Here is a 26,624-nt window from a genome sequence, read left to right as displayed (position 1 = left end):
AGGGTTCCCCTTGGGAACGACCCCTCCTCCCATGGATAGATTAACAAGATGACGGGTTAGGGTTCCCCTTGGGAACGACCCCTCCTCCCATGGATAGATTAACAAGATGACGGGTTAGGGTTCCCCTTGGGAACGACCCCTCCTCCCATGGATAGATTAACAAGATGACGGGTTAGGGTTCCCCTTGGGAACGACCCCTCCTCCCATGGATAGATTAACAAGATGACGGGTTAGGGTTCCCCTTGGGAACGACCCCTCCTCCCATGGATAGATTAACAAGATGACGGGTTAGGGTTCCCCTTGGGAACGACCCCTCCTCCCATGGATAGATTAACAAGATGACGGGTTAGGGTTCCCCTTGGGAACGACCCCTCCTCCCATGGATAGATTAACAAGATGACGGGTTAGGGTTCCCCTTGGATAGAACGACCCCTCCTCCCATGGATAGATTAACAAGATGACGGGTTAGGGTTCCCCTTGGGAACGACCCCTCCTCCCATGGATAGATTAACAAGATGACGGGTTAGGGTTCCCCTTGGGAACGACCCCTCCTCCCATGGATAGATTAACAAGATGACGGGTTAGGGTTCCCCTTGGGAACGACCCCTCCTCCCATGGATAGATTAACAAGATGACGGGTTAGGGTTCCCCTTGGGAACGACCCCTCCTCCCATGGATAGATTAACAAGATGACGGGTTAGGGTTCCCCTTGGGAACGACCCCTCCTCCCATGGATAGATTAACAAGATGACGGGTTAGGGTTCCCCTTGGGAACGACCCCTCCTCCCATGGATAGATTAACAAGATGACGGGTTAGGGTTCCCCTTGGGAACGACCCCTCCTCCCATGGATAGATTAACAAGATGACGGGTTAGGGTTCCCCTTGGGAACGACCCCTCCTCCCATGGATAGATTAACAAGATGACGGGTTAGGGTTCCCCTTGGGAACGACCCCTCCTCCCATGGATAGATTAACAAGATGACGGGTTAGGGTTCCCCTTGGGAACGACCCCTCCTCCCATGGATAGATTAACAAGATGACGGGTTAGGGTTCCCCTTGGGAACGACCCCTCCTCCCATGGATAGATTAACAAGATGACGGGTTAGGGTTCCCCTTGGGAACGACCCCTCCTCCCATGGATAGATTAACAAGATGACGGGTTAGGGTTCCCCTTTGGGAACGACCCCTCCTCCCATGGATAGATTAACAAGATGACGGGTTAGGGTTCCCCTTGGGAACGACCCCTCCTCCCATGGATAGATTAACAAGATGACGGGTTAGGGTTCCCCTTTGGGAACGACCCCTCCTCCCATGGATAGATTAACAAGATGACGGGTTAGGGTTCCCCTTGGGAACGACCCCTCCTCCCATGGATAGATTAACAAGATGACGGGTTAGGGTTCCCCTTGGGAACGACCCCTCCTCCCATGGATAGATTAACAAGATGACGGGTTAGGGTTCCCCTTTGGGAACGACCCCTCCTCCCATGGATAGATTAACAAGATGACGGGTTAGGGTTCCCCTTGGGAACGACCCCTCCTCCCATGGATAGATTAACAAGATGACGGGTTAGGGTTCCCCTTGGGAACGACCCCTCCTCCCATGGATAGATTAACAAGATGACGGGTTAGGGTTCCCCTTGGGAACGACCCCTCCTCCCATGGATAGATTAACAAGATGACGGGTTAGGGTTCCCCTTGGGAACGACCCCTCCTCCCATGGATAGATTAACAAGATGACGGGTTAGGGTTCCCCTTGGGAACGACCCCTCCTCCCATGGATAGATTAACAAGATGACGGGTTAGGGTTCCCCTTGGGAACGACCCCTCCTCCCATGGATAGATTAACAAGATGACGGGTTAGGGTTCCCCTTGGGAACGACCCCTCCTCCCATGGATAGATTAACAAGATGACGGGTTAGGGTTCCCCTTGGGAACGACCCCTCCTCCCATGGATAGATTAACAAGATGACGGGTTAGGGTTCCCCTTGGGAACGACCCCTCCTCCCATGGATAGATTAACAAGATGACGGGTTAGGGTTCCCCTTGGGAACGACCCCTCCTCCCATGGATAGATTAACAAGATGACGGGTTAGGGTTCCCCTTGGGAACGACCCCTCCTCCCATGGATAGATTAACAAGATGACGGGTTAGGGTTCCCCTTGGGAACGACCCCTCCTCCCATGGATAGATTAACAAGATGACGGGTTAGGGTTCCCCTTGGGAACGACCCCTCCTCCCATGGATAGATTAACAAGATGACGGGTTAGGGTTCCCCTTGGGAACGACCCCTCCTCCCATGGATAGATTAACAAGATGACGGGTTAGGGTTCCCCTTGGGAACGACCCCTCCTCCCATGGATAGATTAACAAGATGACGGGTTAGGGTTCCCCTTTGGGAACGACCCCTCCTCCCATGGATAGATTAACAAGATGACGGGTTAGGGTTCCCCTTGGGAACGACCCCTCCTCCCATGGATAGATTAACAAGATGACGGGTTAGGGTTCCCCTTGGGAACGACCCCTCCTCCCATGGATAGATTAACAAGATGACGGGTTAGGGTTCCCCTTGGGAACGACCCCTCCTCCCATGGATAGATTAACAAGATGACGGGTTAGGGTTCCCCTTGGGAACGACCCCTCCTCCCATGGATAGATTAACAAGATGACGGGTTAGGGTTCCCCTTGGGAACGACCCCTCCTCCCATGGATAGATTAACAAGATGACGGGTTAGGGTTCCCCTTGGGAACGACCCCTCCTCCCATGGATAGATTAACAAGATGACGGGTTAGGGTTCCCCTTGGGAACGACCCCTCCTCCCATGGATAGATTAACAAGATGACGGGTTAGGGTTCCCCTTGGGAACGACCCCTCCTCCCATGGATAGATTAACAAGATGACGGGTTAGGGTTCCCCTTGGGAACGACCCCTCCTCCCATGGATAGATTAACAAGATGACGGGTTAGGGTTCCCCTTGGGAACGACCCCTCCTCCCATGGATAGATTAACAAGATGACGGGTTAGGGTTCCCCTTGGGAACGACCCCTCCTCCCATGGATAGATTAACAAGATGACGGGTTAGGGTTCCCCTTGGGAACGACCCCTCCTCCCATGGATAGATTAACAAGATGACGGGTTAGGGTTCCCCTTGGGAACGACCCCTCCTCCCATGGATAGATTAACAAGATGACGGGTTAGGGTTCCGCTTTGGGAACGACCCCTCCTCCCATGGATAGATTAACAAGATGACGGGTTAGGGTTCCCCTTTGGGAACGACCCCTCCTCCCATGGATAGATTAACAAGATGACGGGTTAGGGTTCCCCTTTGGGAACGACCCCTCCTCCCATGGATAGATTAACAAGATGACGGGTTAGGGTTCCCCTTGGGAACGACCCCTCCTCCCATGGATAGATTAACAAGATGACGGGTTAGGGTTCCCCTTGGGAACGACCCCTCCTCCCATGGATAGATTAACAAGATGACGGGTTAGGGTTCCGCTTTGGGAACGACCCCTCCTCCCATGGATAGATTAACAAGATGACGGGTTAGGGTTCCCCTTGGGAACGACCCCTCCTCCCATGGATAGATTAACAAGATGACGGGTTAGGGTTCCCCTTGGGAACGACCCCTCCTCCCATGGATAGATTAACAAGATGACGGGTTAGGGTTCCCCTTTGGAACGACCCCTCCTCCCATGGATAGATTAACAAGATGACGGGTTAGGGTTCCCCTTGGGAACGACCCCTCCTCCCATGGATAGATTAACAAGATGACGGGTTAGGGTTCCCCTTTGGGAACGACCCCTCCTCCCATGGATAGATTAACAAGATGACGGGTTAGGGTTCCCCTTGGGAACGACCCCTCCTCCCATGGATAGATTAACAAGATGACGGGTTAGGGTTCCCCTTGGGAACGACCCCTCCTCCCATGGATAGATTAACAAGATGACGGGTTAGGGTTCCGCTTTGGGAACGACCCCTCCTCCCATGGATAGATTAACAAGATGACGGGTTAGGGTTCCCCTTGGGAACGACCCCTCCTCCCATGGATAGATTAACAAGATGACGGGTTAGGGTTCCCCTTGGGAACGACCCCTCCTCCCATGGATAGATTAACAAGATGACGGGTTAGGGTTCCCCTTGGGAACGACCCCTCCTCCCATGGATAGATTAACAAGATGACGGGTTAGGGTTCCCCTTGGGAACGACCCCTCCTCCCATGGATAGATTAACAAGATGACGGGTTAGGGTTCCCCTTGGGAACGACCCCTCCTCCCATGGATAGATTAACAAGATGACGGGTTAGGGTTCCCCTTGGGAACGACCCCTCCTCCCATGGATAGATTAACAAGATGACGGGTTAGGGTTCCCCTTGGGAACGACCCCTCCTCCCATGGATAGATTAACAAGATGACGGGTTAGGGTTCCCCTTGGGAACGACCCCTCCTCCCATGGATAGATTAACAAGATGACGGGTTAGGGTTCCCCTTGGGAACGACCCCTCCTCCCATGGATAGATTAACAAGATGACGGGTTAGGGTTCCCCTTGGGAACGACCCCTCCTCCCATGGATAGATTAACAAGATGACGGGTTAGGGTTCCCCTTGGGAACGACCCCTCCTCCCATGGATAGATTAACAAGATGACGGGTTAGGGTTCCCCTTGGGAACGACCCCTCCTCCCATTAACAAGATGTTTATCTTTCATTTGCTGTATTGGACTTGTTCATGTGTGAAAGTTACATATTTCTAAAAATTATTTTTGAATTTTATGCGCTGCCCTTTCAGCGGAATGCCCTAGAAAGGTTAAACGCCTGCTCTTCGCAGATGACCTATGACCTATCACCCACAGCACATGGCCTACAGCAGAGCCTGGACCTGCTAGAGCAGTACTGTCAGACCTGAACTTTCTCCATTTATAGCTACTACAGTTTAGCTGTTAGCTACTACGGTTTAGCATTGAGATGGGGGTGTTTTTCTAATACATCTATGATGTAGACCAAATGTATCTGAGTTGGAAGTTGGTGGATCTGGGAAAGCACTGGATGTTCACTCACAGTGAGCCTAACGTAGAATTACATTGGGGAGATGTGGGTCGATTAAGTACCGTCAAATGTGAATTAGATTTCCTAGTAGTCTGACAGGCTGTTGAAACCCCACAGCTTTCTCTGATTCAGTGTGAACATGGCTGAAGTAAACTGTGATTTCTCTTTTACCCAGACTACCAGTCTGCTGAGAACCTTGAAGGGTATGGCAGGTGTGAGAAATGTTCGCTCCTGAAAGAGTGAATGTGTGAATGGCAATTAACATACACCAGGAGGGTTGGGAGAGGAGGGGGTAAGGAGGGGTGAGGAGGGGTGAGGAGGAGGGGGCAAGGAGGAGGGGGTAGGGAGGAGGGGGTGAGGAGGGGTGAGGAAGAGGTGTGAGGAGGAGGGGGTAAGGAGGGGGTGTGAGGAGGGGGTAAGAAGGAGGGGGTGAGGAGGGGTGAGGAAGAGGTTTGAGGAGGAGGGGGTAAGGAGGGGGTGTGAGGAGGGGGTAAGGAGGAGGGAGTAAGGAGGGGTGAGGAGGAGGGGATAAGGGGGGGTGAGGAGGAGGGGGTAAGGAGGGGTGAGGAGGAGGGGGTAAGGAAGGGGTGTGAGGAGGAGGGGGCAAGGAGGAGGGGGTAAGGAGGGGTGAGGAGGAGGGGGTAAGGAGGGGGTGTGAGGAGGAGGGGGCAAGGAGGAGGGGGTAAGAAGGGGTGTGGAGGAGGGGGTAAGGAGGGCTGAGGAGGAGGGAGTAAGGAGGGGTGAGGAGGAGGGGGTAAGGAGGGGTGAGGAGGAGGGGGTAAGGAGGGGTGTGGAGGAGGGGGTAAGGAGGGGTGAGGAGGAGGGGGTAAGGAGGGGTGAGGAGGAGGGGGTAAGGAGGGGGTAAGGAGGAGGGGGTAAGGAGGGGTGAGGAGGAGGGGATAAGGGGGGGTGAGGAGGAGGGGGTAAGGAGGGGTGAGGAGGTGGAGGGATCACACAAACTTCTCCCCGGTCACTTCAGAATACAGCCTTTCAGAGGAACGCTTTCTCTCACACACACAGACGGACACACAAAGACACACACACTTCAACTGCGGAGTGTGCTCAGGAGCGGGGCGACATGGGAGAGCTTGGGAAGGTTGAACACTGGCGTTGCGGATAAGTAGCAGGGGTTTGATGGCACAAGCGGAGAGCCCAGCCAACAGAGTGTTTCAGTGGACAAGAGCCTGAATTAGGACCTGCTCAGCTTCCTGTGTGTGGTAGGGTCGTATTCTACGGATGTTCCTCTTCCTGTGTGAGGTAGGGTCGTATTCTACGGATGTTCTTCTTCCTGGTGAGGTAGGGTCGTATTCTACGGATGTTCCTCTTCCTGTGTGAGGTAGGGTCGTATTCTACGGATGTTCCTCTTCCTGTGTGAGGTAGGGTCGTACTCTACGGATGTTCCACTTCCTGTGTGAAGTAGGGTCGTACTCTACGGACGTTCCTCTTCCTGTGTGAGGTAGGGGGTAAGTTGACGAAGAGGTCCTTGAGCGGGAAGACTTTCCCCGGGAGATCATGTGAGGATATGACAGAGCTGAGTGACTTGGTCTATAGAGAGAAGAGGAGAGAGCCTAGAACCGAGCCCTGGGGGAAACGTGGAGAGGATCTGTATCTTCACCTGGTACAAGGGGTCTGTCTGTCTGTCTGTCTGTCTGTCTGTCTGTCTGTCTGTCTGTCTGTGTTTGTGTGTGTGTGTGTGTGTGTGTGTATGTGTGTGTGTGTGTGTGTGTGTGTGTGTGTGTGTGTGAGTATCATAATACAGGGATTACAGGGAGTATCATAATACAGGGAGTATCATAATACAGGGAGTATCGTAATACAGGGAATACAGGGAGTATCATAATACAGGGAATACAGGGAGTATCATAATACAGGGAATATCATAATACAGGGAATATCATAATACAGGGAGTATCATAAATCAGGGAGTATCATAATACAGGGAGTATCATAATACAGGGAATACAGGGAGTATCATAATACAGGGAGTATCATAAATCAGGGAGTATCATAATACAGGGAGTATCATAATACAGGGAGTTACATAATACAGGGAGTATCATAATACAGGGAGTATCATAATACAGGGAGTATCATAATACAGGGAGTATCATAATACAGGGAATACAGGGAGTATCATAATACAGGGAATACAGGGAGTATCATAATACAGGGAATATCATAATACAGGGAGTATCATAATACAGGGAATACAGGGAGTATCATAATACAGGGAGTATCACAATACAGGGAATATCATAATACAGGGAGTATCATAATACAGGGAATATCATAATACAGGGAATACAGGGAGTATCATAATACAGGGAGTATCATAATACAGGGAATACAGGGAGTATCATAATACAGGGAGTATCATAATACAGGGAATACAGGGAGTATCATAATACAGGGAGTATCATAATACAGGGAGTATCATAATACAGGGAATATCATAATACAGGGAATATCATAATACAGGGAGTTTCATAATAAAGGGAGTATCATAATACAGGGAGTATCATAATACAGGGAATATCATAATACAGGGAATACAGGGAGTATCACAATACAGGGAATATCATAATACAGGGAGTATCATAATACAGGGAGTATCATAATACAGGGAATATCATAATACAGGGAATATCATAATACAGGGAATATCATAATACAGGGAATATCATAATACAGGGAGTATCATAATACAGGGAATATCATAATACAGGGAATACAGGGAGTATCATAATGCAGGGAGTATCATAATACAGGGAGTATCATAATACAGGGAATATCATAATACAGGGAGTATCATAATACAGGGAATATCATAATACAGGGAGTATCATAATACAGGGAATATCATAATACAGGGAATATCATAATACAGGGAATATCATAATACAGGGAATATCATAATACAGGGAGTATCATAATACAGGGAATATCATAATACAGGGAGTATCATAATACAGGGAGTATCATAATACAGGGAGTACAGGGAGTATCATAATACAGGGAATATCATAATACAGGGAGTATCATAATACAGGGAATATCATAATACAGGGAATACAGGGAGTATCATAATGCAGGGAGTATCATAATACAGGGAGTATCATAATACAGGGAGTATCATAATACAGGAAATATCATAATACAGGGAGTATCATAATACAGGGAATACAGGGAGTATCATAATACAGGGAATATCATAATACAGGGAATATCGTAATACAGGGAATATCATAATACAGGGAATATCATAATACAGGGAATATCGTAATACAGGGAATATCATAATACAGGGAATATCATAATACAGGGAATATCATAATACAGGGAATACAGGGAGTATCATAATACAGGGAATACAGGGAGTATCATAATACAGGGAATACAGGGAGTATCATAATACAGGGAGTATCATAATACAGGGAATACAGGGAGTATCATAATACAGGGAGTATCATAATACAGGGAGTATCATAATACAGGGAATATCATAATACAGGGAGTATCATAATACAGGGAATATCATAATACAGGGAATATCATAATACAGGGAATATCATAATACAGGGAGTATCATAATACAGGGAGTATCATAATACAGGGAATATCATAATACAGGGAATACAGGGAGTATCATAATGCAGGGAGTATCATAATACAGGGAGTATCATAATACAGGGAATATCATAATACAGGGAATATCATAATACAGGGAATATCATAATACAGGGAGTATCATAATACAGGGAATATCATAATACAGGGAATACAGGGAGTATCATAATGCAGGGAGTATCATAATACAGGGAGTATCATAATACAGGGAGTATCATAATACAGGGAGTATCATAATACAGGGAATATCATAATACAGGGAATATCGTAATACAGGGAATATCATAATACAGGGAATATCGTAATACAGGGAATATCATAATACAGGGAATATCATAATACAGGGAATACAGGGAGTATCATAATACAGGGAATACAGGGAGTATCATAATACAGGGAATACAGGGAGTATCATAATACAGGGAATATCATAATACAGGGAATATCATAATACAGGGAATATCATAATACAGGGAGTATCATAATACAGGGAATACAGAGAGTATCATAATACAGGGAATATCATAATACAGGGAGTATCATAATACAGGGAATATCATAATACAGGGAATACAGGGAATATCATAATACAGGGAATATCATAATACAGGGAGTATCATAATACAGGGAATATCATAATACAGGGAATACAGGGAGTATCATAATGCAGGGAGTATCATAATACAGGGAGTATCATAATACAGGGAGTATCATAATACAGGGAGTATCATAATACAGGGAATATCATAATACAGGGAATATCGTAATACAGGGAATATCATAATACAGGGAATATCATAATACAGGGAATATCGTAATACAGGGAATATCATAATACAGGGAATATCATAATACAGGGAATACAGGGAGTATCATAATACAGGGAATACAGGGAGTATCATAATACAGGGAATACAGGGAGTATCATAATACAGGGAGTATCATAATACAGGGAGTATCATAATACAGGGAGTATCATAATACAGGGAATATCATAATACAGGGAATATCATAATACAGGGAATATCATAATACAGGGAGTATCATAATACAGGGAGTATCATAATGCAGGGAATATCATAATACAGGGAGTAGCATAATACAGGGAGTATCATAATACAGGGAGTACAGGGAGTATCATAATACAGGGAGTACAGGGAATATCATAATACAGGGAGTATCATAATACAGGGAGTATCATAATACAGGGAATATCATAATACAGGGAGTATCATAATACAGGGAGTATCATATCACAATACTCAATCCTCTTTCTTCTTTTCAGATCTCTCTCCTCCTATCTCGACCCCTCTTTTTTCTGAAACTCTTTTTTTGATGAGTGTTAAGTGGATTATGTGTCGCACGGGACAGGATGAGAGGATCAGACTGGATGTTCTAGTGACTCACTCAACTCCTGACACAGTGGCCCCTCTCAGTGACCCCTATAAGGCAGAGGTGAGGAGGGCACAGATACTATGTCTCCGTCTGAAATGGCACCCTGTTCCCTATATAGTGCACTACTTTACACCAGGGGAACAGTGGTGTTGTGTGCTGCTCCAGGCTAGCTCCAGTTCCAGGCTAGCTCCAGGCTATCTTCAGGCTACCTCCAGGCTATCTCCAGGCTAGCTCCAGGCTAGCTGCCGGCTAGCTCCAGTTCAGCTTCTGGCTAGCTTCAGGCTATCTCCAGTTCCAGGCTAGCTCCAGGCTAGCTCCGGGCTAGTTCCAGGCTATCTTCAGGCTACCTCCAGGTTAGCTCCAGGCTAGCTCCAGGCTAGTTCCAGGCTAGCTCCAGGCTAGTTCCAGGCTAGCTCCAGGCTAGTTCCAGGCTAGCTCCAGGCTAGTTCCAGGCTATCTGCAGGCTAGTTCCAGGCTAGAGCTAGCTCTAGGCTAGCTCCAGGCTAGCTTCAGGCTAGTTCCAGAGAGAGGAGACAGGGAGCAGACACACACAGGGTTGTGGAAGGAGCTACTGCTGGGAGGCATACTGCTCAGTACTGCACACGACCAGAATGGACACACACACAAACACACACACGCACCGCAGGTTCTGGAAGTCTGTCCACGGTGCTGGGGGTCATGAAGGCGTCATCTATACTGCTTAATAACAAAGGCATCCCTGTTAAGTCTCTAGCACTTATCCACCTCATCAACTCATTAAAACGTATCCCTCCTCTAGCCCATTAAACTCAAATCCACGATTCTATGGAGTTGAGTGGCGACTATTGTGGGCGGACTGGAGCTCCCGCGTCAGTTTTGATTTAAAAAAATGACTGATTTCAGCACCCAAACAATAGCCCACAATTACACATGACATTGTTCTGTGTAATTGTGAGGTATTCATTCAGGAGAGGTTCTCTTCTGTACTGTTCAACCTACCTAGACCTACCTACCTAGACCTACCTTTCCACCCCAGACAGTAGGCCTACCTTTCCACCCCAGACAGAGTAGACCTACCTTTCCACCCCAGACAGAGTAGACCTACCTTTCCACCCCAGACAGAGTAGACCTACCTTTCCACCCCAGACAGAGTAGGACCTACCTTTCCACCCCAGACAGAGTAGACCTACCTTTCCACCCCAGACAGAGTAGGACATACCTTTCCACCCCAGACAGAGTAGGGCCTACCTTTCCACCCCAGACAGTAGGCCTACCTTTCCACCCCAGACAGAGTAGACCTACCTTTCCACCCCAGACAGAGTAGACCTACCTTTCCACCCCAGACAGAGTAGACCTACCTTTCCACCCCAGACAGAGTAGACCTACCTTTCCACCCCAGACAGAGTAGGGCCTACCTTTCCACCCCAGACAGAGTAGGACATACCTTTCCACCCCAGACAGAGTAGGGCCTACCTTTCCACCCCAGACAGAGTAGGACATACCTTTCCACCCCAGACAGAGTAGGACAAAACTAAGGAGATGATTGTGGACTTCAGGAAACAGCAGAGGGAACACCCCCCTATCCACATCGATGGAACAGTAGTGGAGAGGGTAGTAAGTTTTAAGTTCCTCGGCATACACATCACAGACAAACTGAATTGGTCCACTCACACAGACAGCATCGTGAAGAAGGCGCAGCAGCGCCTCTTCAACCTCAGGAGGCTGAAGAAATTCGGCTTGTCACCAAAAGCACTCACAAACTTCTACAGATGCACAATCGAGAGCATCCTGGCGGGCTGTATCACCGCCTGGTATGGCAACTGCACCGCCCTCAACCGTAAGGCTCTCCAGAGGGTAGTGAGGTCTGCACAACGCATCACCGGGGGCAAACTACCTGCCCTCCAGGACACCTACACCACCCGATGTCACAGGAAGGCCATAAAGATCATCAAGGACATCAACCACCCGAGCCACTGCCTGTTCACCCCGCTATCATCCAGAAGGCGAGGTCAGTACAGGTGCATCAAAGCTGGGACCGAGAGACTGAAAAACAGCTTCTATCTCAAGGCCATCAGACTGTTAAACAGCCACCACTAACACTGAGTGGCTGCTGCCAACACACTGACACTGACTCAACTCCAGCCACTTTAATAATGGGAATTGATGGGAAATGATGTAAATATATCACTAGCCACTTTAAACAATGCTACCTTATATAAATGTTACTTACCCTACATTATTCATCTCATATGCATACGTATATACTGTACTCTATATCATCGACGGTATCCTTATGTAATACATGTATCACTAGCCACTTTATACTATACTATGCCACTTTGTTTACATACTCATCTCATTTGTACATACTGTACCCGATACCATCTACTGTATCTTGCCTATGCTGCTCTGTACCATCACTCATTCATATATCCTTATGTACATATTCTTTATCCCCTTACACTGTGTACAAGACAGTAGTTTTGGAATTGTTAGTTAGATTACTTGTTATTACTGCATTGTCGGAACTAGAAGCACAAGCATTTCGCTACACTCGCATTAACATCTGCTAACCATGTGTATGTGACAAATAAAATTTGATTTGATTTGATTTGATTTGACATACCTTTCCACCCCAGACAGAGGTCTTATTCAAATTAAGACGATTTAAATGAATTATGCATAGTCTAATTTTCCGCACCATGAGCTGTCCATCACCGACTGCTGCTTTCAGTTTCAGAAACACAATCTGTCTGATTGTGAGGTCAATAACTCTGAGAAATACATCACGGGCAAGAAACATATTGTTTCATTCAAATCAATTATATTTGCATCAAAGCTATTAAAGTTGACCTCTGGTCCTCCTCATCTTCACGCTCTCCTTCTCGAACAGAAAATAATCTTTCGGCTAGTCCGCGTGCAAGATAGGGGATTTTTTTAGACTCGGGCTAATAAAGAAGAAACCTTTGACTCTCCTCCTGAACTGCCGCTGAAGCCCTACACAGCACAGCCATTGGCTAAAGCAGCACAACCATTGGTAAAGCAGCACAGCCATTGTTAAAGCAGCACAACCATTGGTAAAGCAGCACAGCCATTGGTTAAAGCAGCACAGCCATTGGTAAAGCAGCACAGCCATTGGTAAAGCAGCACAGCCATTGGTAAAGCAGCACAGCCATTGGTAAAGCAGCACAGCCATTGGCTAAAGCCGCACAGCCATTGGCTAAAGCAGCACAGCCATTGCCTAAAGCAGCACAACCATTGGTAAAGCAGCACAGCCATTGGTAAAGCAGCAATGTAGGGAGATTGACTTGGTAACATACTGAATGTATTCAATCAATCCCTATACCTGTCTGCTGTTCCCACATGCTTCAAGAGGGCCACCATTGTTCCTGTTCCCAAGAAAGCTAAGGTAACTGAGCTAAACGACTACCGCCCCGTAGCACTCACTTCCGTTATCATGAAGTGCTTTGAGAGACTAGTCAAGGACCATATCACCTCCATCCTACCTGACACCCTAGACCCACTCCAATTTGCTTACCGCCCAAATAGGTCCACAGACGATGCAATCTCAACCACACTGCACACTGCCCTAACCCATCTGGACAAGAGGAATACCTATGTGAGAATGCTGTTCATTGACTACAGCTCGGCATTCAACACCATAGTACCCTCCAAGCTCGTCATCAAGCTCGAGACCCTGGGTCTCGACCCCGCCCTGTGCAACTGGGTACTGGACTTCCTGACGGGCCGCCCCCAGGTGGTGAGGGTAGGCAACAACATCTCCTCCCCGCTGATCCTCAACACTGGGGCCCCACAAGGGTGCGTTCTGAGCCCTCTCCTGTACTCCCTGTTCACCCACGACTGCGTGGCCACGCACGCCTCCAACTCAATCATCAAGTTTGCGGACGACACAACAGTGGTAGGCTTGATTACCAACAACGACGAGACGGCCTACAGGGAGGAGGTGAGGGCCCTCGGAGTGTGGTGTCAGGAAAATAACCTCACACTCAACGTCAACAAAACTAAGGAGATGATTGTGGACTTCAGGAAACAGCAGAGGGAACACCCCCCTATCCACATCGATGGAACAGTAGTGGAGAGGGTAGCAAGTTTTAAGTTCCTCGGCATACACATCACAGACAAACTTAATTGGTCCACTCACACAGACAGCATTGTGAAGAAGGCGCAGCAGCGCCTCTTCAACCTCAGGAGGCTGAAGAAATTTGGCTTGTCACCAAAAGCACTCACAAACTTCTACAGATGCACAATCGAGAGCATCCTGGCGGGCTGTATCACCGCCTGGTACGGCAACTGCTCCGCCCTCAACCGTAAGGCTCTCCAGAGGGTAGTGAGGTCTGCACAACGCATCACTGGGGGCAAACTACCTGCCCTCCAGGACACCTACACCACCCGATGTCACAGGAAGGCCATAAAGATCATCAAGGACATCAACCACCCGAGCCACTGCCTGTTCACCCCGCTATCATCCAGAAGGCGAGGTCAGTACAGGTGCATCAAAGCTGGGACCGAGAGACTGAAAAACAGCTTCTATCTCAAGGCCATCAGACTGTTAAACAGCCACCACTAACATTGAGTGGCTGCTGCCAACACACTGACACTGACTCAACTCCAGCCACTTTAATAATGGGAATTGATGGGAAATGATGTAAATATATCACTAGCCACTTTAAACAATGCTACCTTCTATAATGTTACTTACCCTACATTATTCATCTCATATGCATACGTATATACTGTACTCTATACCATCGACTGTATTTTATACCATCGACTGCCACTTTGTTTACATACTCATCTCATATGTATATACTGTACTTGATACCATCTACTGTATCTTGCCTATGCTGCTCTGTACCATCACTCATTCATATATCCTTATGTACATATTCTTTATCCCCTCACACTGTGTACAAGACAGTAGTTTTGGAATTGTTAGTTAGATTACTTGTTGGTTATTACTGCATTGTCGGAACTAGAAGCACAAGCATTTCGCTACACTCGCATTAACATCTGCTAACCATGTGTATGTGACAAATAAAATTTGATTTGATTTGAATGTAGGGAGATTGACTTGGTAACGTACTGAATGTAGGGAGATTGACTTGGTAACATATTGAATGTCCTCTATTGAGACAGAGAGACAGAGAGTGAGACAGATAGAGAGAGAGAGAGAGAGACAGAGAGAGAGAGACAGAAAGAGACAGAGAGAGAGAGACAGAGAGAGAGAGAGAGGGAGAGAGAGAGAGAGAGAGAGAGAGAGACAGAGACAGAGAGAGAGAGAGAGAGAGAGACTTTAAACAATGCTACCTTCTATAATGTTACAGATAGAGAGAGAGAGCAGAGCAGAGCAGAGCAGAGGAGAGCAGAGGTCAGGATCAGAGCTCCTGCATTTTTGCTCCAAAAAAGGTCCAGTCACCAGGACCACAAATACAAATTCAATCTAGACACTGTTGCCCTAGAGCACACAAAAAACTATACATACCTTGGCCTAAACATCAGCGCCACAGGTAACTTCCACAAAGCTGTGAACGATCTGAGAGACAAGGCAAGAAGGGCATTCTATGCCATCAAAATAAACATAAATTTCAACATACCAATTAGGATTTGGCTAAAAATACTTGAATTGGTCATAGAGCCCATTGCCCTTTATGGTTGTGAGGTCTGGGGTCCGCTCACCAACCAAGACTTCACAAAATGGGACAAACACCAAATTGAGACTCTGCACGCAGAATTCTGCAAAAATATCCTCCGTGTACAACGTAGAACACCAAATAATGCATGCAGAGCAGAATTAGGCCGATACCCACTAATTATCAAAATCCAGAAAAGAGCCGTTAAATTCTACAACCACCTAAAAGGAAGCGATTCACAAACCTTCCATAACAAAGCCATCACCTACAGAGAGATGAACCTGGAGAAGAGTCCCCTAAGCAAGCTGGTCCTGGGGCTCTGTTCACAAACACAAACACACCCTACAGAGCCCCAGGACAACAGCACAATTAGACCCAACCAAATCATGAGAAAACAAAAAGATAATTACTTGACACATTGGAAAGAATTAACAAAAAAACAGAGCAAACTAGAATGCTATTTGGCCCTAAACAGAGAGTACACAGCGGCAGAATACCTGACCACTGTGACTGACCCAAAATTAAGGAAAGCTTTGACTATGTACAGACTCAGTGAGCATAGCCTTGCTATTGAGAAAGGCCGCCGTAGGCAGACATGGCTCTCAAGAGAAGACAGGCTATGTGCTCACTGCCCACAAAATGAGGTGGAAACTGAGCTGCACTTCCTAACCTCCTGCCCAATGTATGACCATATTAGAGAGACATATTTCCCTCAGATTACACAGATCCACAAAGAATTCGAAAACAAATCCAAATTTGAAAAACTCCCATATCTACTGCGTGAAATTCCACAGTGTGCCATCACAGCAGCAAGATTTGTGACCTGTTGCCACGAGAAAAGGGCAACCAGTGAAGAACACACACCATTGTAAATACAATCCATATTTATGCTTATTTATTTTATCTTGTGTCCTTTAACCATTTGTACATTGTTAAAACACTGTATATATATATATAATATGACATTTGTAATGTCTTTACTGTTTTGAAACCTCTGTATGTGTAATGTTTACTGTTCATTTTTGTTGTTTTTCACTTTATATATTCACTTTGTATGTTGTCTACCTCACTTGCTTTGGCAATGTTAACACATGTTTCCCATGCCAATAAAGCACTTGAATTGAATTGAATTGAATTGAGAGACAGACAGAGAGAGAGAGAGAGAGAGAGAGAGAGAGAGAGAGAGAGAGAGAGAGAGACACAGAGAGAGAGAAATCTCAGTAAGACCAGAATAATGGTGTTCCAAAAAAAGGTCCAGTCGCCAGGATCACAAATACAAATTCCATCTAGACACTGTTGCCTTAGAGCACACAGAAAACTATACATACCTTGGCCTAAATATCAGCCCCACAGGTAACTTCCACAAAGCTGTGAACGATCTGAGAGACAAGGCAAGAAGGGCATTCTATGCCATCAAAAGGAACATAAATATCAACATACCAAATAGGATCTGGCTAAAAATACTTGAATCAGTCATAGAGCCCATTGCCCTTTATGGTTGTGAGGCTCACCAACCAAGACTTCACAAAATGGGACAAACACCAAATTGAGACTCTGCACGCAGAATTCTGCAAAAATATCATCCGTGTACAACGTAGAACACCAAATAATGCATGCAGAGCAGAATTAGGCCGATACCCACTAATTATCAAAATCCAGAAAAGAGCCGTTAAATTCTACAACCACCTAAAAGGAAGCGATTCACAAACCTTCCATAACAAAGCCATCACCTACAGAGAGATGAACCTGGAGAAGAGTCCCTAAGCAAGCTGGTCCTGGGGCTCAGTTCCCAAACACAAACACACCCTACAGAGCCCCAGGACAGCAGCACAATTAGACCCAACCAAATCATGAGAAAACAAAAAGATAATTACTTGACACATTGGAAAGAATTAACAAAAAAACAAACTAGAATGCTATTTGGCCCTAAACAGAGAGTACACAGCGGCAGAATACCTGACCACTGTGACTGACCCAAACTTAAGGAAAGCTTTGACTCTGTACAGACTCAGCATAGCCTTGCTATTGAGAAAGGCCGCCGTAGGCAGACATGGCTCTCAAGAGAAGACAGGCTATATGCTCACTGCCCACAAAATGAGGTGGAAACTGAGCTGCACTTCCTAACCTCCTGCCCAATGTATGACCATATTAGAGAGACATATTTCCCTCAGATTACACAGATCCACAAAGAATTCGAAAACAAATCAAATTTTGATAAACTCCCATATCTACTGGGTGAAATTCCACAGTGTGCCATCACAGCAGCAAGATTTGTGACCTGTTGCCACGAGAAAAGGGCCATTGTAAATACAACCCATATTTAGAGAGAGAGAACCAGAGAGAGAAAGAGAGAACCAGAGAGAGAAAGAGAGAACCCGAGAGAGAAAGAGAGAACCAGAGAGAGAAAGAGAGAACCAGAGAGAGAGAGAGAGAGACAAAGAGAGAGAGAGAGAGAGAGAAAGAAAGAGAGAACCAGAGAGAACCAGAGAGAACCAGAGAGAACCAGAGAGAAGCAGAGAGAGAGAGAGAACCAGAGAGAACCAGAGAGAACCAGAGAGAACCATGGCGAGTGAGACTGAAAGAGACAGACGTAAAGAGAGAGGGATGAGAGAGGGATGAGAGAGGGATGAGAGAGGGATGAGAGAGGGATGAGAGCTAGAGGTATGTGTGGTCTGAGGTTGTTCAGGGTTCTAGCTGACAGTGATCAGCTAAGGACTTACGGCTGTAGTCCCCTTTGACCCCTTAGCACACTGCTGTGCCCCTCAGCTAACAGCTCAATTTCAGACCAGTCAGTTCAGCCAACCCTGCCCCAGTTCCTACACCGGGATGCGTTCCAAATTGTTCCCTAGTCCCTATATATTACCATAGGTCTCCGGTTAAATGTAGTGCACTATATAACGCTCCTGCCCTGTCTCATATAGATAGGGCCTCATTTAGGCCTGAAATAGCCAGGAAACTCAGACGTAATAACAACATCCTTCAACTTAATACAGACAGAAATTAAGAACAACGACACTTTAAGAGTGTGACTTCTTTCTATTTTGGGGTTTTCATTATATGTTGTTTATCAACGTGAGAACCTCCTGATTCCTGACTCCTAACTCCTAGATCCTAACTCCTGTCCTGACTCCTAACTCCTAGATCCTAACTCATAACTCCTGTTCTAACTCCTAACTCCTGTCCTGACTCCTCACTCCTAGATCCTAACTCCTGTCCTGACTCCTAACTCCTAGATCCTAAATCATAACTCATGTCCTAACTCCTAACTCCTGTCCTGACTCCTAACTCCTAAATCCTTTCCAGACTCCTAACTCCTGTCCTGACTCCTCACTCCTAGATCCTAACTCCTGTCCTGACTCCTCACTCCTAGATCCTAACTCCTGTCCTGACTCCTAACTCCTAGATCCTAACTCATAACTCCTGTTCTAACTCCTAACTCCTGTCCTGACTCCTAACTCCTAAATCCTTTCCAGACTCCTAACTCCTGTCCTGACTCCTCACTCCTAGATCCTAACTCCTGTCCTGACTCCTCACTCCTAGATCCTAACTCCTGTCCTGACTCCTAACTCCTAGATCCTTTCCAGACTCCTAACTCCTAGATCCTTTCCAGACTCCTAACTCCTAAATCCTTTCCAGACTCCTAACTCCTGTCCTGACTCCTAACTCCTAGATCCTAACTCCTGTCCTGACTCCTAACTCCTAAATCCTTTCCAGACTCCTAACTCCTGTCCTGACTCCTCACTCCTAGATCCTAACTCCTGTCCTGACTCCTAACTCCTAGATCCTAACTCATAACTCCTGTTCTAACTCCTAACTCCTGTCCTGACTCCTAACTCCTAAATCCTTTCCAGACTCCTAACTCCTGTCCTGACTCCTCACTCCTAGATCCTAACTCCTGTCCTGACTCCTAACTCCTAGATCCTAACTCATAACTCCTGTCCGAACTCCTAACTCCTGTCCTGACTCCTAACTCCTAAATCCTTTCCAGACTCCTAACTCCTGTCCTGACTCCTCACTCCTGTCCTGACTCCTCACTCCTAACTCCTTTCCAGACTCCTAACTCCTGTCCTGATTCCTAACTCCTGTCCTGACTCCTAACTCCTGTCCTGACTCCTAACTCCTGTCCTGACTCCTAACTCCTGTCCTGACTCTTAACTCCTGTCCTGACTCCTAACTCCTGTCCAGACTCCTAACTCCTGTCCACTCCTAACTCCTGTCCAGACTCCTAACTCCTGTCCAGACTCCTAACTCCTGTCCAAACTCCTAACTCCTGTCCTCACTCCTGACTCCTAACTCCTGTCCTGACTCCTAACTCGTGTCCTGACTCCTAACTCCTGTCCTGACTCCTAACTCCTGTCCAGACTCCTAACTCCTGTCCAGACTCCTAACTCCTGTCCAGACTCCTAACTCCTGTCCTCACTCCTGACTCCTAACTCCTGTCCTGACTCCTAACTCCTGTCCTGACTCCTAACTCCTGTCCTGACTCCGAACTCCTGTCCTGACTCCGAACTCCTGTCCTGACTCCTAACTCCAGTCCTGACTCCTATCCTAACTCCTAACTCCTGTCCTGACTCCTAACTCCTGTCCAGACTACTAACTCCTGTCCAGACTCCTAACTCCTGTCCAGACTCCTAACTCCTGTCCAGACTCCTAACTCCTGTCCAGACTCCTAACTCCTGTCCTCACTCCTGACTCCTAACTCCTGTCCTGACTCCTAACTCCTGTCCTGAATCCTAACTCCTGTACTGACTCCTAACTCCTGTCCTGACTCCTAACTCCAGTCCTGACTCCTATCCTAACTCCTAACTCCTGTCCTGACTCCTAACTCCTAACTCCTGTCCTGACTCCTAACTCCTGTCCTGACTCCTAACTCCTAATTCCTGTACAGACTCCTCACTCCTGTCCAGACTCCTAAATCCTGTCCTAACTCCTAACTCCTGTCCTTACTACTAACTCCTGTCCTGACTCCTAACTCCTCACTCCTGTCCAGACTCCTAACACCTGCCATGACTCCTAACACCTGTCCTGACTCCTAACTCCTGTCCTGACTCCTAACTCCTGTCCTGACTCCTAACACATATCCTGACTCCTAACTCCTGTCCTAACTCCTGTCCTGACTCCTAACTCCTGTCCTAACTCCTATCATATCTCCTAACTCCTGTCCTGACTCCTAACTCTTGTCCTGACTCCTAACTCCTGTCCTGACTCCTAACTCCTGTCCTGACTCCTAACTCCTGTCCAGACTCCTAACTCCTGTCCAGACTCCTAACTCCTGTCCAGACTCCTAACTCCTGTCCAGACTACTAACTCCTAACTCCTGTCCTGACTCCTAACTCCTGTCCTGACTCCTAACTCCTAATTCCTGTACAGACTCCTCACTCCTGTCCAGACTCCTAAATCCTGTCCTAACTCCTAACTCCTGTCCTTACTACTAACTCCTGTCCTGACTCCTAACTCCTCACTCCTGTCCAGACTCCTAACACCTGCCATGACTCCTAACACCTGTCCTGACTCCTAACTCCTGTCCTGACTCCTAACTCCTGTCCTGACTCCTAACACATATCCTGACTCCTAACTCCTGTCCTAACTCCTGTCCTGACTCCTAACTCCTGTCCTAACTCCTATCATATCTCCTAACTCCTGTCCTGACTCCTAACTCTTGTCCTGACTCCTAACTCCTGTCCTGACTCCTAACTCCTGTCCAGACTCCTGTCCAGACTCCTAACTCCTGTCCAGACTCCTAACTCCTGTCCAGACTCCTAACTCCTGTCCAGACTCCTAACTCCTGTCCAGACTCCTAACTCCTGTCCTCACTCCTGACTCCTAACCCCTGTCCTGACTCCTAACTCCTGTCCTGACTCCTAACTCCCGTCCTGACTCCTAACTCCTGTCCTGACTCCTAACTCCTGTCCTGACTCCTAACCCCTGTCCTGACTCCTCACTCCTGTCCAGACTCCTCACTCCTGTCCAGACTCCTCACTCCTGTCCAGACTCCTAAATCCTGTCCTAACTCCTAACTCCTGTCCTTACTACTAACTCCTGTCCTGACTCCTAACTCCTCACTCCTGTCCAGACTCCTAACACCTGCCCTGACTCCTAACACCTGTCCTGACTCCTAACTCCTGTCCTGACTCCTAACTCCTGTCCTGACTCCTAACACATATCCTGACTCCTAACTCCTGTCCTAACTCCTGTCCTGACTCCTAACTCCTGTGCTAACTCCTATCCTATCTCCTAACTCCTGTCCTGACTCCTAACTCTTGTCCTGACTCCTAACTCCTGTCCTGACTCCTAACTCCTGTCCTGACTCCTAACTCCTGTCCAGACTCCTAACTCCTGTCCAGACTCCTAACTCCTGTCCAGACTCCTAACTCCTGTCCAGACTCCTAACTCCTGTCCACTCCTAACTCCTGTCCAGACTCCTAACTCCTGTCCAGACTCCTAACTCCTGTCCAGACTCCTAACTCCTGTCCTCACTCCTGACTCCTAACTCCTGTCCTGACTCCTAACTCCTGTCCTGACTCCAAACTCATGTCCTAACTCCTATCCTAACTCCTAACTCCTGTCCTGACTCCTGACTCTTGACTCACTGAAGGCTGAATAAAATAACCATTACATTCCGTTCCAAAAAGCCCAACCTGCCCTTACAGCTTACAGTCATACCTATTAACTATTAACTATTAACTATTAACTAACAGTAAATATGGCAACATTGTCAAGCAGAAACACCCATGAAGAATGAAGGAGAGTGACCCGTAATGAGTGTGAAACACAAGTGTACATTACCGAATGTTGTTTTCGGTTGAAGTGGATATTTTTTAACATGAGAATCCTGTCCTGACTTACTCAAGGCTGATAACCATTCAATTTCAACACACATCCGTTCCAACAAGCCCAACCTGCCCTTCCCGGCTGGATAAATAAATGAGGCTGTACGTGTTTGGTACTTGTGATTTCTAAATGGACCCACCAAACAGCTCTGTTCCTCCTGGGATGTTCAGCAAGCTTTAAAAGGATGTGTGATGTAGTGTGATCAAGAGGTTGTCTCTAGCTCGCCCCACATTGTGAGGGAAGGAGTGTGTGTGTGTGTGTGTGTGTGTGTGTGTGTGTGTGTGTGTGTGTGTGTGTGTGTGTGTGTGTGTGTGTGTGTGTGTGTGTGCGTGCGTGGTTGGCTTCGTTTAGTCCACGCATGAGATTGAGGTGAGTAGGGAAGAGAGAGAGAGAGACGGACCAGACAACAAAATGCAACATCTAGCCTTAATGCACAGCAGACCCATTGGAGAATGAGAGAGAGAGAGAGAGAGAGAGAGAGAGAGTGAGAGAGAGAGAGAGAGAGTGAGAGAGAGAGTGAGAGAGAGAGTGAGAGTGAGAGTGAGAGAGAGAGACAGAGAGAGAGAAAGAGAGAGAGAGAGAAAGAGAGTGAGAGAGTGAGAGTGTGAGAGAGAGAGATAGAGAGAGAGAGTGAGAGAGAGAGAGTGAGAGAGAGAGTGAGAGAGAGGAGAGAGAGAAAGAGTGAGAGTGAGAGTGAGAGTGAGAGAGAGACAGAGAGAGAGAGAGAAAGAGAGAGGCAGAGAGGCAGAGAGGCAGAGGCAGCGAGGCAGAGATTCAGAAAGGCAGAGAGGCAGAGATTCAGAGAGGCAGAGAGGCAGAGATTCAGAGATTCAGAGAGGCAGAGAGGCAGAGTGGCAGATATTCAGAGATTCAGAGAGGCAGAGATTCAGAGAGGCAGAGAGGCAGAGGTTCAGAGATTCAGAGAGGCAGAGATTCAGAGAGGCAGAGAGGCAGAGTGGCAGAGATTCAGAGATTCAGAGAGGCAGAGAGGCAGAGTGGCAGAGATTCAGAGAGGCAGAGTGGCAGAGAGGCAGAGAGGCAGAGTGGCAGAGTGGCAGAGATTCAGAGAGGCAGAGATTCAGAGAGGCAGAGGCAGAGATTCAGAGAGGCAGAGAGGCAGAGAGTGGTAAAGTGCACCTTTCAACAACAGCTGCTAAAAGATTCATGTTCCGATTCCGACAAAAGACTATCAGGATGTATCCTATCCCATAAATCTCTCTTTAGAAACATATCCTTGTATTATTGATGGAGATAAAATGTAAATAAATGGCCAAACAGTCCAGGGCAATGATAGAGAGAGGCTGTGTGGTTCCGTGTCCCAAATCCCACTCTATTTCCTACATAGTTGTACATAGTTGTAGTAGTGAACAATACAGGGTTTGGGACACTATCTGCCATTTGAAACACTGTCTGAATGCATGGGTAAGCTTTCCTAAGTGTGTCCTGTCTTCTATCGCTTTGTTGACCCATGTCTTCAGACTGTGTACATACGATGGAGGAAGCCTCTACCAACAGTGTTAGGAATAGACAAGACAGTAGATATCGAACAGATACCTGTACACGTGGCCTATAAGGTGCCTTGTGATACAACGCTATTCTATGTGAAGTAGGGAGAGTTGGACATCGTTCAATCCCTTCCTAAAATAATGGACTGTATCTGTAATCTGGCTGCACTCCTCTGATTTACCACCAGAGGGTGGAACAATCAGAACTGTGGTCCGGCATATGGAATGGCATATAGAATACTCCCCAACACTCCGCTGGTTTATGGAGGATTCTAGAATTCTGTGTAGGGTAGATGTTGTTGTTGTTGTTGTTGTTGTTGTTGATGATCTGGAATTTGATAAGGGGGCGATGGGGAATATGTAGTGGGAGATTACAGAGAGATAACTCCAATAGCTTGTTATGAGCGACACTGAGTCAGAAACAGAAGGGAACTGGAAATGGTGAGGATATAGACAAGCAGCAGTCACAAGCAGACCGCTCACTGTGGTGGTGGGAAATACACACAGCACTGTTCTCACAGTGGGACTGATTGGAAGTGGCTATTCAGAGAAGACCAGGGAATAATCAATATGGTAGGATATGTGGCTAGGGTGTACCTCAGTATCTATCATTTGGATAGGAAACAATAGGAATTTACTAAATTGTAAAATCTCCTGTGAATCCCCCCCCACCTCCCTCCATTCCTCCCCCACTTCTCTCTCACCTGCAGTCCAGCTTCTCCAGTTCAAAGTGGGGGTTGAAGTTGAGGACGACACGTTGGGAGGGTTCTGGGGCGGTGACGACCCAACGACAGTTCTGGTGTGGGGGGTACTCCAGAGGGTACCCTGGGGTGGTGATGTACCCGGCGCCACTGGCGTCTACTTGTCCGCCACACGATTTGCTGACTTCAGGACAGAGGACACAGAGGCATCAGTTAGGACGTGAATTAGATCAGGTTTTTTTTTTTTAATGAGGTGTAACGACAGTATTGGAAAAGGAGGTGAGAAGCTATAATTCAGTAAAAAGTTTGGACACACCGACTCATTCCTGGCTTTTTCTTCATTGTTCATTGTTCATTGTTCATTGTTTTCTACATTGTGGAATAATAGTGAAGACAACAAAACTATGAAATAACACATATGAGTGATAATCATAATAATAGTGAATAGTGAGAAGACTGTGAGAGAAAGCCAAGACTGTGGAAAGCTGTCATCAAGGCAAAGTGTGGCTACTTCGAAAATATATTTGTTGAACACTTTTTTAGGTTACTGTATGACTCCATATGTGTTATTTCATAGTGTTGATATCTTCACTATTATTCTACAATAAAAATAACAAATAAAAAACATTTGACTGGTACTGTAGGTTTATAAATGTTTATGTACAGTTGAAGTCTGAAGTTTACATTAAAACTCGTTTTTCAACCACTCCACAAATTTCTTGTTAACAAACTATAGTTTTGCCAAGTCGGTTAGGACATCTACTTTGTGCAGGACACAAGTAATTTTTCCAACAATTGTTTACAGACAGATTATTTCACTTATAATTCACTGTATCACAATTCCAGTGGGTCAGAAGTTTACATACACTAAGTTGACTGTGCCTTTAAAAAGCTTGGAAAATTCCAGAAAATGATTGACAAAGGCTAATTGGCATCATTTGAGTCAATTGGAGGTGTACCTGTGGATGTATTTCAAGGCCTACCTTCAAACTCAGTGCCTCTTTGCTTGACATCAAGGGAAAATTAAAATACCAAATTGTAGATTTCCAAATGTCTGAAGGCACCACGTTCATCTGTACAAACAATAGTACGCAAGTATAAACACCATGGGACCACGCAGCCGTCAAACCACTCAGGAAGGAGACGCATTCTGTCTCCTAGAGATGAACGTACTTTGGTGCGAAAAGTGCAAGTCAATTCGGAACAACGGCAAAGGACCTTGTGAAGATGCTGGAGGAAACAGGTACAAAAGTATCTATATCCACAGTAAAACGAGTCCTATATCGACATAACCTAAAAGGCCGCTCAGCAAGGAAGAAGCCACTGCTCCAAAACCACCATAAAAAAGCCAGACTACGGTTTGCAACTGCACATGGGGACAAAGATCGTACTTTTTGGAGAAATGTCCTCTGGTCTGATGAAACAAAAATATAACTTTTTGGCCATAATGACCATCGTTATGTTTGGAGGAAAAAGGGGGACGCTTGCAAGCCGAAGAACACCATCCCAACCGTGAAGAACGGGGGTGGCAGCATCATGTTGTGGGGGTGCTTTGCTGCAGGAGGGACTGGTGCACTTCACAAAATAGATGGCAACATGAGGAATGAAAATTATGTGGATATATTGAAGCAACATCTCAAGTCAGGAAGTTAAAGCTTGGTCGCAAATGGGTCTTCCAAATGGACAATGACCCCAAGCATACAAAATGGCTTAAGGACAACAAAGTCAAGGTATTGGAGTGGCCATCACAAAGCCCTGACCTCAATCCTATAGAAAATTTGTGGGCTGAACTGAAAAAAACGTGTGTGAGCAAGGAGGCCTACAAACCTGACTCAGTTACACCAGCTCTGTCAGGAGGAATGGGCCAAAATTCACCCAACTTATTGTGGG

At 46.7% G+C, this 26,624-nt stretch overlaps 1 protein-coding gene across 2 annotated transcripts in view; it reads right to left on the bottom strand.

Annotated features, from left to right (window-relative positions):
- LOC139405544 (neuropilin-2-like) overlaps positions 1–26,624 on the bottom strand; it is a 398,312-nt gene that overhangs the window by 312,270 nt on the left and 59,418 nt on the right. For both annotated transcript variants that reach the window (XM_071147961.1, XM_071147960.1), the window contains exon 2: positions 24,738–24,918. In XM_071147961.1, coding sequence (XP_071004062.1) covers positions 24,738–24,918 — 181 coding nt within the window. The remainder of the gene's footprint in view (positions 1–24,737; positions 24,919–26,624) is intronic.

This window comes from Oncorhynchus clarkii, chromosome 3 (genome assembly GCF_045791955.1).
Source record: "Oncorhynchus clarkii lewisi isolate Uvic-CL-2024 chromosome 3, UVic_Ocla_1.0, whole genome shotgun sequence".
Classification (NCBI taxonomy): domain Eukaryota; kingdom Metazoa; phylum Chordata; class Actinopteri; order Salmoniformes; family Salmonidae; genus Oncorhynchus; species Oncorhynchus clarkii.
Note: the sequence above shows the minus strand (reverse complement) of the source record. Positions and strands in the feature narration are given on the sequence as shown.